This window comes from Cercospora beticola, chromosome 3 (assembly GCF_033473495.1).
Source record: "Cercospora beticola chromosome 3, complete sequence".
NCBI classification, from domain to species: Eukaryota; Fungi; Ascomycota; class Dothideomycetes; order Mycosphaerellales; family Mycosphaerellaceae; genus Cercospora; species Cercospora beticola.
This window is the reverse complement of record NC_088937.1, coordinates 1,232,289-1,247,612: the sequence shown is the minus strand read 5'-3', so window position 1 is coordinate 1,247,612 and position 15,324 is coordinate 1,232,289. Positions and strand designations below refer to the sequence as shown.

The window sequence follows — 15,324 nt, the reverse complement described above, 5'->3', positions numbered from 1 at the left end:
GGACAAATGCTAATTCGTGAGCTTCCAGCACCTCGACCGCTTTGCCGCCTAAACAGCCGACGCTTCCACGCCGGGCAAGTCGACCATGAAGGTCGCCACCTCAGCACTCCTCATCGGAGTCGCAGCTGCTTCGATTCCGCAGCAACAGCAGCCATTGCAACCTCCAAAGGTCGTTCAGGATGCTCTCAACGCCGCTGGCGATAAGGTCTCTGGCTGGGCGAAGCCATTGAAGCACCTCCAAGATGAGCTGAAACACCTTACCGCTGAAGCTCAGTCTGCGTGGGACGAAGTGGCTATGATGTTCCCTGAAGAGATGTCGAAAGCCTCGTTCTTCTCTACGCCCAAGAAGCACACCCGCAAGCACGAGCGCGAATGGGATTTCGTGACCAAGGGCGAGCACATCGAGCAGATGTTCAGCGTCAACTCCAAGGGCGAGAAGCAGCGCGAGATCGACGGCCATCTCGAGCAGTTCAACCTCCGTACCAAGAAGGTCGACCCAAAGAGCCTCGGTGTTGACACAGTCAAGCAGTACTCGGGCTATTTGGACAATGAGGAGGACGACAAGCATCTCTTCTACTGGTTCTTCGAATCCCGCAATGACCCCAAGAACGACCCAGTCGTGCTCTGGTTGAACGGAGGCCCAGGCTGCTCATCTCTCACTGGACTTTTCATGGAGCTTGGCCCATCATTCATCGGCAAGGATCGCAAGCCATCGTACAACCCATCCAGCTGGAACGCCAACGCTTCTGTCATCTTCTTGGACCAGCCAGTTAACGTTGGTTACTCCTACTCTGGCAGCGCTGTCAGCAGCACTGTAGCTGCAGGCAAAGACGTCTACGCTCTCTTGACCCTCTTCTTCAAGCAGTTCCCAGAGTACGCAAAGCAGCCGTTCCACATCTCTGGTGAATCTTACGCTGGCCACTACATTCCTGTCTTTGCCTCCGAGATCCTGTCGCACAAGAACCGCAACATCAACCTGCAGTCTGTCTTGATCGGTAATGGACTTACCGACGGCTACACTCAATATGAGTACTACCGCCCAATGGCATGTGGCGATGGTGGCTGGCCAGCAGTGCTTGATGAGTCGTCTTGCCAAAGCATGGACAACTCGCTTGCTCGCTGCCAAAGCTTGATCGAGAGCTGCTACAAGAGCGAGTCTGTCTGGTCCTGTGTCCCAGCAAGCATCTACTGCAACAATGCTTTGATTGGTCCATACCAGCGTACCGGCCAGAACCCATACGACGTTCGCGAGAAGTGCAAGGGCGGAAACTTGTGCTACGACGAGCTCAACTGGATTCAAGAATACCTCAACCGCGACGATGTCATGAAGGCTCTTGGAGCTGAGGTCGACAGCTACGACTCCTGCAACATGGACATTAACCGCAACTTCTTGTTCAATGGCGACTGGATGCAACCATTCCACCGCTTGGTCCCAGATATCCTGAAGGAGATTCCTGTCCTCGTCTACGCCGGTGATGCCGATTACATTTGCAACTGTAAGTACTTCAATATCATGGATACGACTCGCAGCGAACTAACATTCTCTAGGGCTCGGTAACCTCGCCTGGACCCAGGCACTTGAGTGGCCTGGTCAGAAGGCTTACGCCAAGGCGCCTATGGAGGACCTTACTCTCCAGTCCGACAGCAAGACTAAGACTGGTTCAGTCAAGTCTTCTGGCAACTTCACTTTCATCCGCATCCATGCTGCCGGCCACATGGTGAGTTTGATCCCCCGCTTTCTGCCTTTCCTCCATAGTCTTGCAACTGTACTAACATGTGGTAGGTGCCATATAACCAGCCTGAGGCGTCGCTTGACTTCCTCAACCGATGGATCGGCGGAGAGTGGGTCGAGAACTAAGGGAAGTTTGATGCACACAAGGATGTATCTATGAACTTGAACTAGGTGCGACACAGCATTAGACTGTATATGCCACAGAAATGATATTACCCAATCAGGCAACGAGATCATGGTTTTCTATTGCAGCACGTCTATGTGATCAAAATAACAGAGCGCAGACGAGCCTTGTCGACAAGGCGTCGGTCGCACAGTGCCCATCGAATGGCCTTGCTCTCGATGCCGGCCTTACTGGACGCGTGAGCAGGAGCAGTCACTACTTGCTGCGTCTTGCCCAGGCCTGGTACCTGTTCTCTGAGTTTGAACACGCGTAAGTGTCTGTCACCGCTTCTTCGCCCACTGCTGAAGTTATTGTAGAAATTATGGTATTCGACCAATACTGGCTGTTAAACGACAGGCTATGCACGATCGTTGGGAAGCTGAACAGGAACAGGTTTGGACGCAAATCGGCTTGCCGTTCCGCGGGCTTGGCTCTTGTGAATGACAGCCTGTGCAAGGGTCCAATATGGCCGATGACGAAAGACGATATCCACACTGTCTCTGTTGATACAAACATGGCAGCCCCATTGCAACTAGAGATGCTTGCTGCTCTCCTCCACGTCCAACATGGAGCGCAACGGATATCGGAACGAAAATGGACAGGATGTCGAAAAACAAACCCAGAACAACAACAATAATGCTACTGGCCATGATCGAAACGATTTCTTACCCAACCCTCCTGCCAGCGCGGATTTCAAGGACAGGATAGCGCATTTTACTTGGCCGTGGTTTTCAGCAACGATGTCTACTGGAGCGATCGCTGTTGTGATCGCGAATACACCGAATCGATTTACTGGATTGCAGACTATTGGCAAGATCTTCTTCATTGTTGATCTGTTTATGTTCGTTGTGTTTAATATCGCCATGGGACTGCGAGCTTTCTGGTTCCCGAGGAGATTTTTTGCTTCACTTCATCATCCTGTCGAGGGCCTTTTCTTTGGATCGTACTGGGTTTCGGTCTCACTTATCTTGAACGCGATACAGGCTTACGGTGTGCCGAACTGTGGTCCGTGGCTCGTCTCTGCACTGCGGGTTCTGTTCTGGCTCTATTGCGCTATTGTTCTGGTTGTTGGAATTGGGCAATACTACGCTTTATTCCAAGAGGAGAGATTGAAAATCACAAACGCCGTTCCTGCGTGGATCTTCCCAATCTACCCCCTTTTAGTTATTGGAACGATGGCTGGCACAATGATTCCATCTCAGCCGGAACAGGCAGCTTTTGAAATGTGGATAGGGGCAGTCATGTTTCAGGGACTCTCCTGGACCGTGGCGTTGATGATGTACAGTCTGTACACTCAACGACTCATGACAAGCGCGTTGCCGGCTCCGCCCACGAGACCTGGAATGTACGTGTCTGTTGGTCCTGCGGGTTACACGAGCGCGGGCCTCATATCGTTGGGAACTCAGGCTTCGAGTGTGCTTCCCGAGAACACATTCAACATTAGCGCCCTTCCAGACGGTGACATTGTGCGGGTCCTTGGGATCGTCAGCGGACTTTTCATCGTCACCTTTGCTTTTTGGTTCTTCTGCATTACAACGATTGCTGTGATAGCTGGAATCAGGCGCATGCATTTCACTTTGAACTGGTGGGCCGTAAGTAACGATTCACGACCCGAGGACCATATCCTATTCTTGCTAACAAACCACAGTTCATATTTCCAAACGCGGGTCTCTGTCTTGCAATCATACAGATCGGCTCTGCGCTATCAAGTTCCGCTATCAATGGTGTAGCCAGCGCTTTGACCATTCTCTTGGTCATCATGTGGCTCATCACGGCTGTTGCACATTTACGAGCTCTCTGGTACGGCAAGATAATGTGGCCTGGGAAAGACGAGGACAAAGACATGTGGCATCTGGGTTGGGGCAAGTTCAGTGCGTGATGGACGATCACCTCGACTACCTTAATTTCGACTTAATGCTCCCCAAAAGTTCCTTTTACCTTTTTAATGTGCCTAATAGGCTCCGAACCTTTCGCTACTGCGGGCCCCGGAGCAAATTCCCAACGAAGAGAACGATCCAAACAACAGCGAGAATGCGGCAAAATGCAAAAGCTAACTTCAACGTTGATTGTTCATATTACAGCACCAAGAGACAAAACCCCTGGCCGCCTACCAACAAGACCAGAAGCAAAAATCAAAAACATTCCAACGCCCCTATCATCAACTCCACCATCCCCAAAGACCTCCCCTTTAGCATCTCACTTCTTCTTATACCCCGCCATTCCCATCCGCCCATCATACAATCTCCTCTGCGAATCCTGCCAACTCTGCGCCGGACGCGCCTGTTGCATCCAGAGATTAGTCTGAGCGCGCTGTGCAGCATTCTTGGGCCCTTGGTAACCCCATTGCATAGGATTATAATCCTGCTGGGTGTAGCGTTCGTTTTTCTTCCACCATTCGTCCGGCATGTTGGGTGAGCTCGGGTTGTGAAGTGGAGAATGAGTGGGACTTGGAGGTGACTTGGACCTTTTGAGGCGGGAGTTTGGTTCTCGTTGGTCTGTGACGGGAAAGAGAGTGCTAAGGCAGCGCCAGTCTGGAAGGTTTATATGCTGGCATTGTGAAGGCATTCACGACGGTGAGGACAAGGAGAGGCGGGTTTGCTGTGTACAATTGTGGCAGTCATGTTCGTGAATAATGGCGGTGCTTCCACGGCACGCCTGCAGAAAGTTCAGTGGCAAGAACGAGCGTCGAACTACGGAAGGCATTGTCGTGAAAGGCACAAGGGGGCAGGCGATGAATATGCACTAATGTCTAAGGCGACAATGTGGACTTGCCATGTATTCTTGGCCTATATCTTGAAACAATGCAATGTGGTTCCGGGTATCCAATTCCATATCCAGCTTTGAGAACGCCGTGTCCTGTACCTTCGCTAATTCCAACTCGTGTTATTGTTCCATGAAAATCATTTGGGTCCTCGCGTCGATACGCTCTCTATACCATGTCTCTATCACCGAGACTCACTCCTGTCTTCTTTCCAAAGAGTTCCTCTGCTTCTCGGCAGAACCTTGCCTCACCGCGCCCACCTGCTGTCTCGCTTGCCCAACAGACCATTGTCGCATCGATCACGCCGCCAACAATGTTCTCGATGCAACCTAGAACCGCAAAGCCAATGGTACCGGCAATCATACCGACGATGTAGGCGTACAAACTACCTCGAAACCCTGATGCAGCCCCTTGTATTTGAATGCTGTGTGCAGCTCGGACCCAGCCGCCGAAGCCAAGCGCGAAGGACATTATCCAACGTGTGGCCTGCAGAAGGAGCTTCGCCAGGCGGTATGGCATAAGGGCACTTCCAGAATGGGAAGGATTGAAGTTGCGTGTTCCGAGAGTATTGCTTGGATTCGTATGTGAAATAAAGTTGAGGTGGTTCAGACCCCGAGCGGCTATCCCGAGTGGTTGGCTGTGAATCGCAGCATACGTGAGAGTGAGAGGGTTGGTGAGCGTGGCCAAGCTACTCGGCATGATCCAGTATGCGGCCATATTGAGTACACCAGACAATCGGCCAGGGAGGATGATCAACGGTAGTCGAACAAGAAGGCTGAGGAAGGTGCTCAGGCAGGTTGTACCAAAGAGGGCTCCTGTAGCATGCAAAAAGCTTGCCTTGACCACTTCCTGGCTCGTCGGCTGTGGCACTGCTAGGCGGTGGAAGTACCATTGGCTGACTACTGCAGCGGTCGTTGCTCGTTGTAGGCCTGCGATGACTCCCAAGCTCCAGAGGTACTGCAAGATGAAGTATGCTCCAAGCCACCAGCTATTGGCGTTGATTACCCACTTCTTCGCGCCTGTGAAGTGACCCGAAAGAAAGATGCGTTCGAACATGAGCATCCAGGTCCAGGAGAATACAACGACTACGCCGAGCGCCACGAAGCCAAGTACCACGAGGAACGGGCTCGCTGCGATAATTTTGGTTGAGAATTCGAGCACGTTGATAGAACTGTGCAGGCTATGTCGATTCTTGATGACACTCCAGGTCCAGAAGAAGCCGACAATTGCGGGAACAAATGAGCCCCATCGCATTGCCTTGTCCTGGATCGAGTTGCCGTTCCAGGAGCCACGGAAGCTGCTGATGAAGGGGTACAGTGCAAACGCGAACAGAATGACAGGCACTGCGATGATGAGAATGTACACCAATGGTCGTACGTGGTTTCGAAGTAGCGACAGCCATATCAGTGCCACCACGATCGCAATCAGCGTGTCCCACACCAGCATGCTCGTGCTCCCACGAAGAGCAGTGTAGATGGTGTCTCCGAGGGAATTCTTCGGCGTCGAAGTTTGGAACCAGATCAGCACGAAGACGGCAAACATTGTGCAGAAGGAGATCTGGAATAGGTTCGCCCAGAATGCATCGTGCTTCGGGGGTTCCTGCGCAGGCAAGATGACGGTGGGTGGCACACTCTCGCGATCTGGCGACATGGGTCGAGGGTGGAGTCGATGTGTTTCATCGTCGGTCTCGAGAGGTAGAAATGAACTGAGGCCGCTGGGCTTTGTCGTTGACCGGAATGGCTTGAAGGGTGCGGGTGGCTCATCCGGATCGATGGAGGGCGATAGTCTCGCAAGCGACTCAGGAGGCTCCTCATCAATTGTACTGTTGAGGTTGACATCCACCAGTCTCCCTTTGCCCTTGCCACTCACATCCGATGCCCTGCTCTCCGCGCGTGACGAAGGTGGATATGGAGCTCCCAACCTGCCCCGGGGTAGGCTTGCGTCTCTGTCGTGATTTTGACCATGCTGCGTGTCTTCCAATCTCTCCGTGCCATCGTCTTCAACCTCTGAGCTTTCCGTGAGATTGCTGGGCCCGAAATGCTGCCTGCTTCGTTGCAGAGCGTAGAAGTCTGCTACCTCCCGCTCATGCTCGTCGCCTTCATCCTCGTCCTGGAAGTCGTCGGTCGCGCTATAGAAGAGCGGAGCCTGTGGGTCTTGTCGTGACAAACGCGATGCGAAGGGGAAACGTGATTGCGAGGAAGCGGGATGCTGGTTCTGATATGGGTGGTGATTCATGCCGCCGGGGCGCTGAACGTAGCGGGAGTGCGATGCTGGTGGACGTCGGCGATCGAGCGGATTGCGCGAGCGACTTCTGCCATCATCTTGGGTGAAGGAAAGGCGGGCGTTGGACTGTTGTAGGAAGCGGGAGGCGTCTGTAGGTCAAGCGGTGTCAGTCTCAGGCTGTTGGTCACGCGAGCGAGGTGGGAGATGTCGCATGCTGTGCTGAACGACATCAGGCCAGGGAGCGGAGCGATGGATACTCACATTCGGAGAACATGGTGAAGAGTGCGAGAAGAGGGCGAAGCGATGGCTATAGTACAGTGCGATAGATAAAGACGGCTTCGTGCTGCAGCTGCACGGCAGCTCTGCTCGAGTCCGCTGCGGTGGCCGAGTGCGGCAACGCCGACAACAATGACGCCGGCTTGTGGTCGACCTTCACGCCGCTGTCCCTCCGGAGGGTCTAGGCATACAGATCGTGCGGCGGTGGAGGAGAGATTAGGAGTGAAGGAAATAGTAGGGCAAGGATGATGAAGGGCTGTACTGCAGCGCGCGTGGGGATGTCGAGCAGGCAAGCAGCGAGTGCATGTCATCAGCGCGCTGCAAAAGCCGCCGACTGACTCTTGCACGGGATCACATGTCCGCCCCGGCCTCCGCGCTTCTCCCATTTCTGTTGTTGCAACGCCCACCGCCGTGATGATCACAATGCACCGACACGTCTGAATATCTAGAGCATGCTCTGCCAGCGCGTGTCACTGCTGCCGGGCCTGCTCCATGCATCACAACATCTCATCACATGCTGCTCGTCTATCCGCTCGCTTATCTTATCTCCGTCGGTGCCAAGCCATGCATCGGCCGTGCTTTAGCCTGCTCCACGTGCTGGCGCCATTCGTGATCGGCCGCGAAGAAAGTCGTTGGCCGGCGTGAGAGCAGCGTCCGGGAGACAAACGACTGTACATATGGACGCTTAGGACAACATCAGCCTTTCCACCTCCCTTTCCCCCTCTCCTCGTGCGAGGAGCACTTCCGCTCAGCATGCCCGAAGCAGCACAGGCTGGCGACGCCGCCCCAGCCCAGGATGATTGGAGCGCGAAGCTGTGGTCCATTGGCAGGAGCGTGGCTCTCTTCGTGGCCATCCAGTTCGCGATGAAGCAGTTCATGGGAGGCGGACAGCAGGCCGCTCCGTCCGCTCCCTCGTCGTCTGCGGGCGGAGAAACGGTGCTGGGCGAGTACAGCGCTGTGCCACATACCCTCTTTCCGATGTGGCCCACCAATGCCACTGTCGATGTCAGCCTCTACATCTCGCCGAGCGTCGTAATGCCGCCTTTCAGTTCTATGCCACCAGACAGCCTGATCGTGAAAGAGACGAACTTTGCCTTGGACAGATCACGAAAAGACCACAGAGAATCGCACAAGACCTTCCATGTACCCAAGACGGTGCAGGACAATGGTACACTATGGGCACACATTTTTGTAGCCCAGTCAGGCGCACAATTGGACCCAGCATCGCCTTCGTACGATCCCAAGAAGGCATACCGCATGTTGCGACCCCTCACTTCGTACCTGCCCAAGAAGAAAGTACACAAGGTCCGCAATCTGCTGGGATCTCAAGATGACGAAGGCGAGGAAGTTGTGGAAGAGGAACCGACCGGGCCTTCCATCGCATCCTACTACCATCCAAACTTCACCCTCTCGTTCGTGCCCGAAATCGGCAACGTTCAATGGGCCACATTGCATCCCGCTGTCAAGCAATTCTACACTCTAGATGCCACTGGAGCCCGTGACGAGACGGGAAAGAACACTTGGTACTATCCCGTCCTGTATCTCAACACTTTCTGGCAGCTCAAGTCACATATGATCGAGCTGAACTCCACGATTCCACAGGAGACCTTGCCGATCAATGTTGATGTGAGCACTCTGGCCAGCTGGCAATTCAGCGTCATGTGCAGTATGGATGAGGGCATGAAAGAAACTGCTCGTAAGGCTGCTCGTGGAGAGAGCACACCTGGTGGCGGCGATGGCTCTGAGATGGAGCTTATCAAGGAGACCTTGCTTGACACAAACCAGTGGCTTCTTGGCACGACTGTGATTGCCAGTGTGCTTCACATGATCTTCGAACTGCTCGCGTTCAAGAACGACGTAGGTCATTGGCGCAACAAGAAGGACAATGTTGGCGTCTCTTTCAGAACGATCCTGTCCAACGTTGTCATGCAGACGATCATCTTCTTGTACCTGATGGACAACAACGAGAACACGAGTTGGATGATCTTGTTCGGGCAGGGCATGGGCATTGCCATCGAAGCCTGGAAGATTACCAAGACCGTCAATATCCGCATTCGTCAACCCGGACCCGGATCGTACGCTCACTCGCTGGGCCTTCCTTATACCGTTGTGTTCGAAGATAAGCACAAACTCAGCGAGACCGAAGAACAGACCGAGGAATACGACAGGATTGCATTCAAATACATGGGATATCTGGCCGTTCCTTTGCTCTTGGCTTATGCAGTGTATTCTCTGTACTACGAGGAGCACAAGTCCTGGTACAGCTTCATCATTACAACCCTCGTGGGAAGCGTCTACGCATACGGATTCCTCATGATGGTACGTGATTCACCACCTCCAACGTGAAAATCACAGAAGTGAAAATAACTAACATGATACTCAGGTCCCAGCGCTATACATCAACTACCGCCTCAAGTCCGTGGCTCATATGCCTGGACGCACTATGGCCTACAAGTTCCTAAACACATTCATCGACGATCTGTTCGCATTTACCATCAAGATGCCAATCCTTCACCGTCTCGCGACTTTGCGCGATGATTTCATCTTCTTTGTCTATCTGTATCAGACATGGAAATACAAGGTCGATTACAGTAGAGTAAACGAGTTCGGCCAGGGCGGAGATGAGGAAGAAGAAGAGAGCAAGAAAGCTGCCAAACCGCTCACGAGCACAGACGGGGCAAAGACCGATTCTTCAGGAAAGCTGAAAGCCGAATTAGACGCCAAAGTCGACGACGCAGCAGCCGCTGTAACAAGTGGTAAAGACAAGGGGGGTGCGAGGAAGCGAAAAAGCTAAGAAAGAATTCCGTGCCCAGGACGAAGAACTCAAATTTGCATGTACATCACTTACGGATGAGGAGCTTGACACGAGATCTTGTGTGGAAAAGCCATACTAGAATATCATTCTATCTCCTGACTAACGTGTCTTTCCAACCCTTCCACTGTCACGCAGCCATGTCATGCTACAAGTAGTGCTGCTGGAAAAGTCGACGAACATGCTGACACTGTCCGCTATGCAAGAAACCCCCTCTCGAAAACGCTATTTCAATATGCCCGCCCATTGCCAACAAAGCCGCCCCTTGTCGGATACTTCTAAATCTCATCGACCTCTTCCTCCTGCGAGGCTCGAGCTTTGGTCGTTCCATTGCTATTCAATGCATCCAGATTGATCGGCGCACCGGCTTTGGCGCTCATACCAATAGCTTGTCGACCAGTTTCGGAATTCTCCAGGAAATCTCGTAATTTTGCTTTGAAGATTTCGAGGCCTTGTGCGGATGCTGCGTTGGTCATTTGAAGCATCGGACCCCATAGGTTGAGGGTGTAGGTGACATAGGCGCCTACGCCGAGAAGGATGAGGAAGATGAAGTATACTGGGTTGCGCAGCACTATTGTCATATTAGCTTGATCTCTCAACGTAGCTTGTATGGGGATGCATCTTCTCACCTGCCACGATCTCGTTCCAGCCGAGCGCTAACAACAGGCCGTAGAAGTACAAAGGCACTTGCGTGATGCCGCCAATGGCACTACGCTTGGCTTCGACGTAGACGCCATCTGCGGTCTTCTTGAAGCGTGTTGACAGATCTTGCTGCTTAGCATCGCTGATGACTGTCATTTCCTCCTCCAAAGTCTTGCCTTCGTCTTCGTCGACGCCTCCAATTGGGTGAAGATCCTCCTCATCAGCCGGCGTGACTGTGCTTGGCGGCTCGCCAATCCAGGCGTCAAGTGGTGGTGGAGCAGATGTTCGTGATAATTTGAACCTTGCGAGGAGAGGGACCAAGGTCAGTGTGCTTTCCCGAGCTTTGGTGTACATGCTTTCGATATCATCGGTAGGACGCCATATTCTTGGAACTCCTTCCTCGTCGTAGCGGAATTTATCTTCAAAGTTCTCGCGCAGCTTCAGTAACAGATTGCCCTCCATGAGCTCCTCGTCGATCTTGTCACGCAGTGCTCCCCATGACTTACGGCGAAGTCGCCACAGCCCAACCTCGACCTCATCAGGACTCGCATCGAAGCTGCGTGCGCGATCGGTAAATCGTGTCTCCGCGTGAGAAACCGTATCAGTGAACACAGCCCATATTCGGTCCCAGAGATCCTTCTCGGTAGGCTTCTCGCCATCAGCTGGGGCACCAGATCCAGCACGCCCGGATCCAAGCTTGTTGAATTCTACTCCGACACTCTCACTGAGCTTACTTCGTACCCATCTCTCGCTTCTTGTGGCGAGGCGCCTCATTTCGTCTTGTCTTAGGCGAGCACTGACTTCATCTAGATCCTTGCGGAAGAGGTTCAGCTGCTGCTTGTAGTCGCTCCAGGATGTGCCTTCCACCAGGGACGTCTTAGCTTGTGTCTCAAATCGATCCAATGCCTTTTCTTTCTCAGAAGTGACGATTTGGTGGAAATCATAGTTTGACCCCTTCTTCTGGCCTGTTTTGACAGCAGAAGACACTGCCTCTGAAAAGTCATGGACACCTGACTTGTGCGCAGCGCTGAGTTGTCCAATGAAAAGGGTCTTGAGTCTGCCATCGACCTTGGTCTCAAGCTCGGCCTGTTTTCTCTTAAACACCCCTTTGTGGTACCTGCTAGCCTCTTCTTCGAAACTTCCGAGAACCAATTTCCTCGCGCCGATCAACTTCATCCCAAGGTCAACAAGGACGGTTGGCTTCCCTGCTGCAACTGCACTGTTCTGAAGCTCTTCCAAAGGCGCGATCGCCTCGTCGAACGGTATCAATACCTCCTTGGAGATTTCATCGCAACGGAATTGAGCCAACAGCTCTTGTTGGGTAGGCAGATCGAGGTCCTTGTTGTTATCGATCTGCTCCCAGACGCCTTCGGCATACATGGGGAAGCCGTCGGCAGGAATACGTCGATGATACTCGGGCAACAATATAGGCTCATTATCAATAAGGCCAGCTTTCCTGGGGTCCTTGAAGCCTTCACGGAATCGCGTGCCCAACTTTGCCACCTCCTGCTCAAACTTCTCCGGCATCAGGATCTTGTGTGGCAGGGCAACGAATGCAAAATCGAAGTAGTCTTCGATCTGGCTCTTTTCCAGCCCTGGCGGTTTCGAAAGCGTTGACCATATCCTCGAGAGGTCTTGGAGGAGCGTGAGTTTGAGGTTCTCCAGCGGAGTAGTGCCCAAGTGATCTCGAATGACGAAGAAGAGTAATGTGCGGGATACACTTTTCGAGTCCTTCAGGAAGAGCTGGAGGTTAACCTCGAAGACAGTCTTGAGAAGGCCCATATTCGCTCCCTGATACAATCCGACCTGGTGTTCCCAAATATTCACAATGAGTACCTCACTTGTCGCCAGCGCGAACAAGGCACTTTTGCGCTCGAAGTCCTGGTCCTCTCCTCGTTCTCGCCCGTCTGTGCCCTCGACGTCCATGACCAAGATGTTGGCAGCCATTGCGCCTTCTTCTCCAGCATGCTCTTTCTTGTTGCGCGACATCCATATTCCCTTCGTTGTCTGCTGTCGCTGCTGCTCGTTCATCACCCCAAATTGTGTCCCAAACAAATAGTTGAGCAGAGTGCTCTTGCCTGTACTCTGACTGCCGAACACGGAGATGAGGTGGTAGTTGAAGCCGGCCTTGGTGATGTTCTCGAACTGCAAGTATTGGCCCAAGTTGGCGTTGAACTCCTTGTCCGAGTTGATGATTTGGACGCCATGTTCGAAGTCGTCCTTGGACAGTCCCCCATCAGCTCCCGCAAAGTGGCCGTTTGGACTCATGGTGGGCGGGGAGGTGAGGGATCGAGCTGCGTTGGGTCGGTCGGCGGCCATGATTCTTGAAAAGTGCGCAGCTAAGCGAATAGCCTACGTCTTTTGTGTGACGCCCGATCAGGTGGCTGCAGAAGGTTGGCACCTCCCGTCCTGACGTTCTGTGAGGGCCGGCACTAAAAGGTACGGGGGAAGGTCACAAGCGAGTTTCTGGCCAGGTTGTCGAGGGGCGGGCATGTCATCGGTCCACAGCCGAAAGCAGGCGCAAGCAATCACTCTTCGTCAGCCCGGCCACTCGCAGCACTGTCTCATATACACGCCAGCACGACTGCAAGACTGGGCCGTCAATGGTCAGATTAGTGTCTGTGTTGAATGCTTGATAATATGCTCGAGCACTTGTCTTCCAGTGCCACGCTTGGCATCATATAGCCACCGAGCATACTCTACATACTACTGCCTATGCTGCCGTTGCATATCACAAATTACTGCAATGTCTCTTTGCATATCGTACAGAACTTTTGATACAGTTTCCTTGAATGCGCGAAACTCTTCACAAATGTCCACAATGCTTCCTCATGCCTCGACCCCAGTTCTCCACTCCAATGTTCGACACGGCCACGAGCCCAGGGATCTCGGAATGACAAGCATTCGAAGCATGCCATGTTGTTCGCGAGAACGCAGATACCAACACCTGTCTAGTCGGCTGCTGTTGCTCCGCAATGCACATTCATCAAGTGACTTTAGGTTTGTTCATTCGGCTCCTGAGAGCCATACCGTGACTTCTGAGGCATGCGCGCTCAGGTTTCGCAGCGTCGAGCACAGGGTTCTGGCCTTTCCTGTGCAGACCACGTGCTGCCGTCATGGCCAGCCATAAGGTCTTAATGCACCATCATGCCACGTATTGCCAGACAATTATCGCCCATTCGAGTCGAGAACCACATGTTCAATGCGAATCTGAAGCGCTTGGTCTCGATTCCGGGGTTGGTGGTGCTCGCCGGAGACTGAAGTAGTCTGTAGCACGATGGCCTTGTGCCCAGGATGTGCAATACCATGAAGCAGCAGGCTTGGAGGAGGAGTCGACTGCTCTGAAGCAATCTGCGATGGTGCTGTCGTCGCTCGTCTGATCCTCGCATATTTCCGTTTCCCCTCGTGAATTGACCCACCACTTGTAGTCATTCTCGTAGTCATCCTCAGAAAGACACCAGACAGTTCCAGTAGGGAATCCATAGGCCTTCTCGAGCATGCTTGCCTCCTCTTCTGCGTCCTCGTTATTGCAGTGCGTAGGCGGCCCTATGCGAACCTTGCGAACGAACCTCCTGTTCTCGCCGATCCTAAATTTTGCCCACTGGTCCAGGCTATCTTCGCTCAGTCTCCGCTTCCTCTTGAACGTGTTTTGGCTGAAGTAGGCCTTTGAGGCCATGATTCGAAGTGCATGGCACGTCTGCAGCAGGCCGGGTTCCTTGGTTTCAGTTGCAACATCGTGGTTGTATGACACAGAATGCTCGACTATTCGTTCGAGGACATCATGTGGCAGGCGGAGAAGAGGCGATAGCTGCTGATTTGCTTCTTGGAGGGAGTCTGGCGTGAGAAGGGCATCGATCGCGTGTCTAGCCGTCAGCAGTTGAGCAGGCGACAGTGCACAGAGAAGCGATGTAAAATCGCTGAACGCGGTCGAATCAGCCATGAGTAGGAGACCGTACAAATCGTGAACTACGGGGCGGCCAAGGACATTTGACCACCACAGCAGTGGCAGGCTCAGCGACAGGGCAACCAAGTCCCACCATGTTCTCTGCCATGCTGACACTGCAGTCCTTGTTGCGCGAACCTGAAGGGGCAAAGGACACACGCCGCTTGTTGCAAAAGCAAGATTGATCTTCCGCCAAGGAAGTTACCGGTGCACATCTGTTGGCTGAAAATGGCTTGGTCTGGAGTGCACCCCATCCTGCTTGCTCAAAGTGGGAGTTCGAGTGGCTCGCCGCGGATGCCACCGTCCACTTCTCCCAGAGGAAGCAATAAATCTTACGCTTCCAGTGCAGGGACACGAGTAGACATCATGTACTTCTCGATCATCAGTCGTTACTGACATCACTCCGGACAGGCATGGTCCGTCCTATACGATGGACATATGGTTGCTGCGGCACGAATTCAAGCCAAACCCATACCGTTCCTGCGACGACGCGTATGTCCATCGCTGCCGGCAGATTATACCTGGCCACAACCTCGCGCGAGTACGGCAGGTCTTGATAGTTCCAGGCTTCTGCCGAGGGATGTACAAGGATCCGGCCTTGTTCCGAGTGACGAAGAACTTGGAGCCTCCACGACCAGTGCGGAGCCATACCTGGAAAAGCCCTGCAAGCCGATTCTGACAGCAGCAGATGATCCGTGGACTTCTTCACGTGAAGGCCATGAGGTGGTGCACTGGTTCTCCGTCTCAGCCGAACCTGCAGTTGTTCCTGTGG

At 53.2% G+C, this 15,324-nt stretch overlaps 6 protein-coding genes across 6 annotated transcripts; 3 read left to right on the top strand and 3 right to left on the bottom strand.

Annotated features, from left to right (window-relative positions):
• Positions 1 to 85: 85 nt before the first annotated feature.
• RHO25_004437 (uncharacterized protein) lies at positions 86 to 1,858 on the top strand (the record flags this gene model as incomplete). The annotated part of the gene is made up of 3 exons (XM_023595358.2): positions 86 to 1,496; positions 1,549 to 1,718; positions 1,784 to 1,858. The coding sequence occupies 3 exons, from the start codon at positions 86 to 88 to the stop codon at positions 1,856 to 1,858; spliced, it is 1,656 nt and encodes a 551-aa protein (XP_023458032.1).
• Positions 1,859 to 2,461: 603 nt separating this feature from the next.
• On the top strand, positions 2,462 to 3,774 carry RHO25_004436 (uncharacterized protein; the record flags this gene model as incomplete). The annotated part of the gene is made up of 2 exons (XM_023595357.2): positions 2,462 to 3,487; positions 3,544 to 3,774. 2 exons carry the CDS (start codon positions 2,462 to 2,464, stop codon positions 3,772 to 3,774), a joined length of 1,257 nt encoding a protein of 418 aa, XP_023457999.1.
• A 1,050-nt stretch (positions 3,775 to 4,824) lies between these two features.
• Positions 4,825 to 7,153, bottom strand: RHO25_004435 (uncharacterized protein; the record flags this gene model as incomplete). Its single annotated transcript, XM_023595356.2, has 2 exons — positions 4,825 to 7,028; positions 7,141 to 7,153. The coding sequence occupies 2 exons, from the start codon at positions 7,151 to 7,153 to the stop codon at positions 4,825 to 4,827; spliced, it is 2,217 nt and encodes a 738-aa protein (XP_023458030.1).
• Positions 7,154 to 7,908: 755 nt separating this feature from the next.
• Positions 7,909 to 9,949, top strand: RHO25_004434 (uncharacterized protein; the record flags this gene model as incomplete). The annotated part of the gene is made up of 2 exons (XM_023595355.2): positions 7,909 to 9,474; positions 9,539 to 9,949. 2 exons carry the CDS (start codon positions 7,909 to 7,911, stop codon positions 9,947 to 9,949), a joined length of 1,977 nt encoding a protein of 658 aa, XP_023457817.1.
• A 296-nt stretch (positions 9,950 to 10,245) lies between these two features.
• SEY1 (Dynamin-like GTPase that mediates homotypic ER fusion) lies at positions 10,246 to 12,877 on the bottom strand (the record flags this gene model as incomplete). The annotated part of the gene is made up of 2 exons (XM_023595354.2): positions 10,246 to 10,538; positions 10,597 to 12,877. 2 exons carry the CDS (start codon positions 12,875 to 12,877, stop codon positions 10,246 to 10,248), a joined length of 2,574 nt encoding a protein of 857 aa, XP_023457179.2.
• A 931-nt stretch (positions 12,878 to 13,808) lies between these two features.
• RHO25_004432 (uncharacterized protein) lies at positions 13,809 to 14,549 on the bottom strand (the record flags this gene model as incomplete). Its single annotated transcript, XM_023595353.2, has 1 exon — positions 13,809 to 14,549. The coding sequence occupies one exon, from the start codon at positions 14,547 to 14,549 to the stop codon at positions 13,809 to 13,811; it is 741 nt and encodes a 246-aa protein (XP_023457184.1).
• Between the last annotated feature and the right edge of the window lie 775 nt (positions 14,550 to 15,324).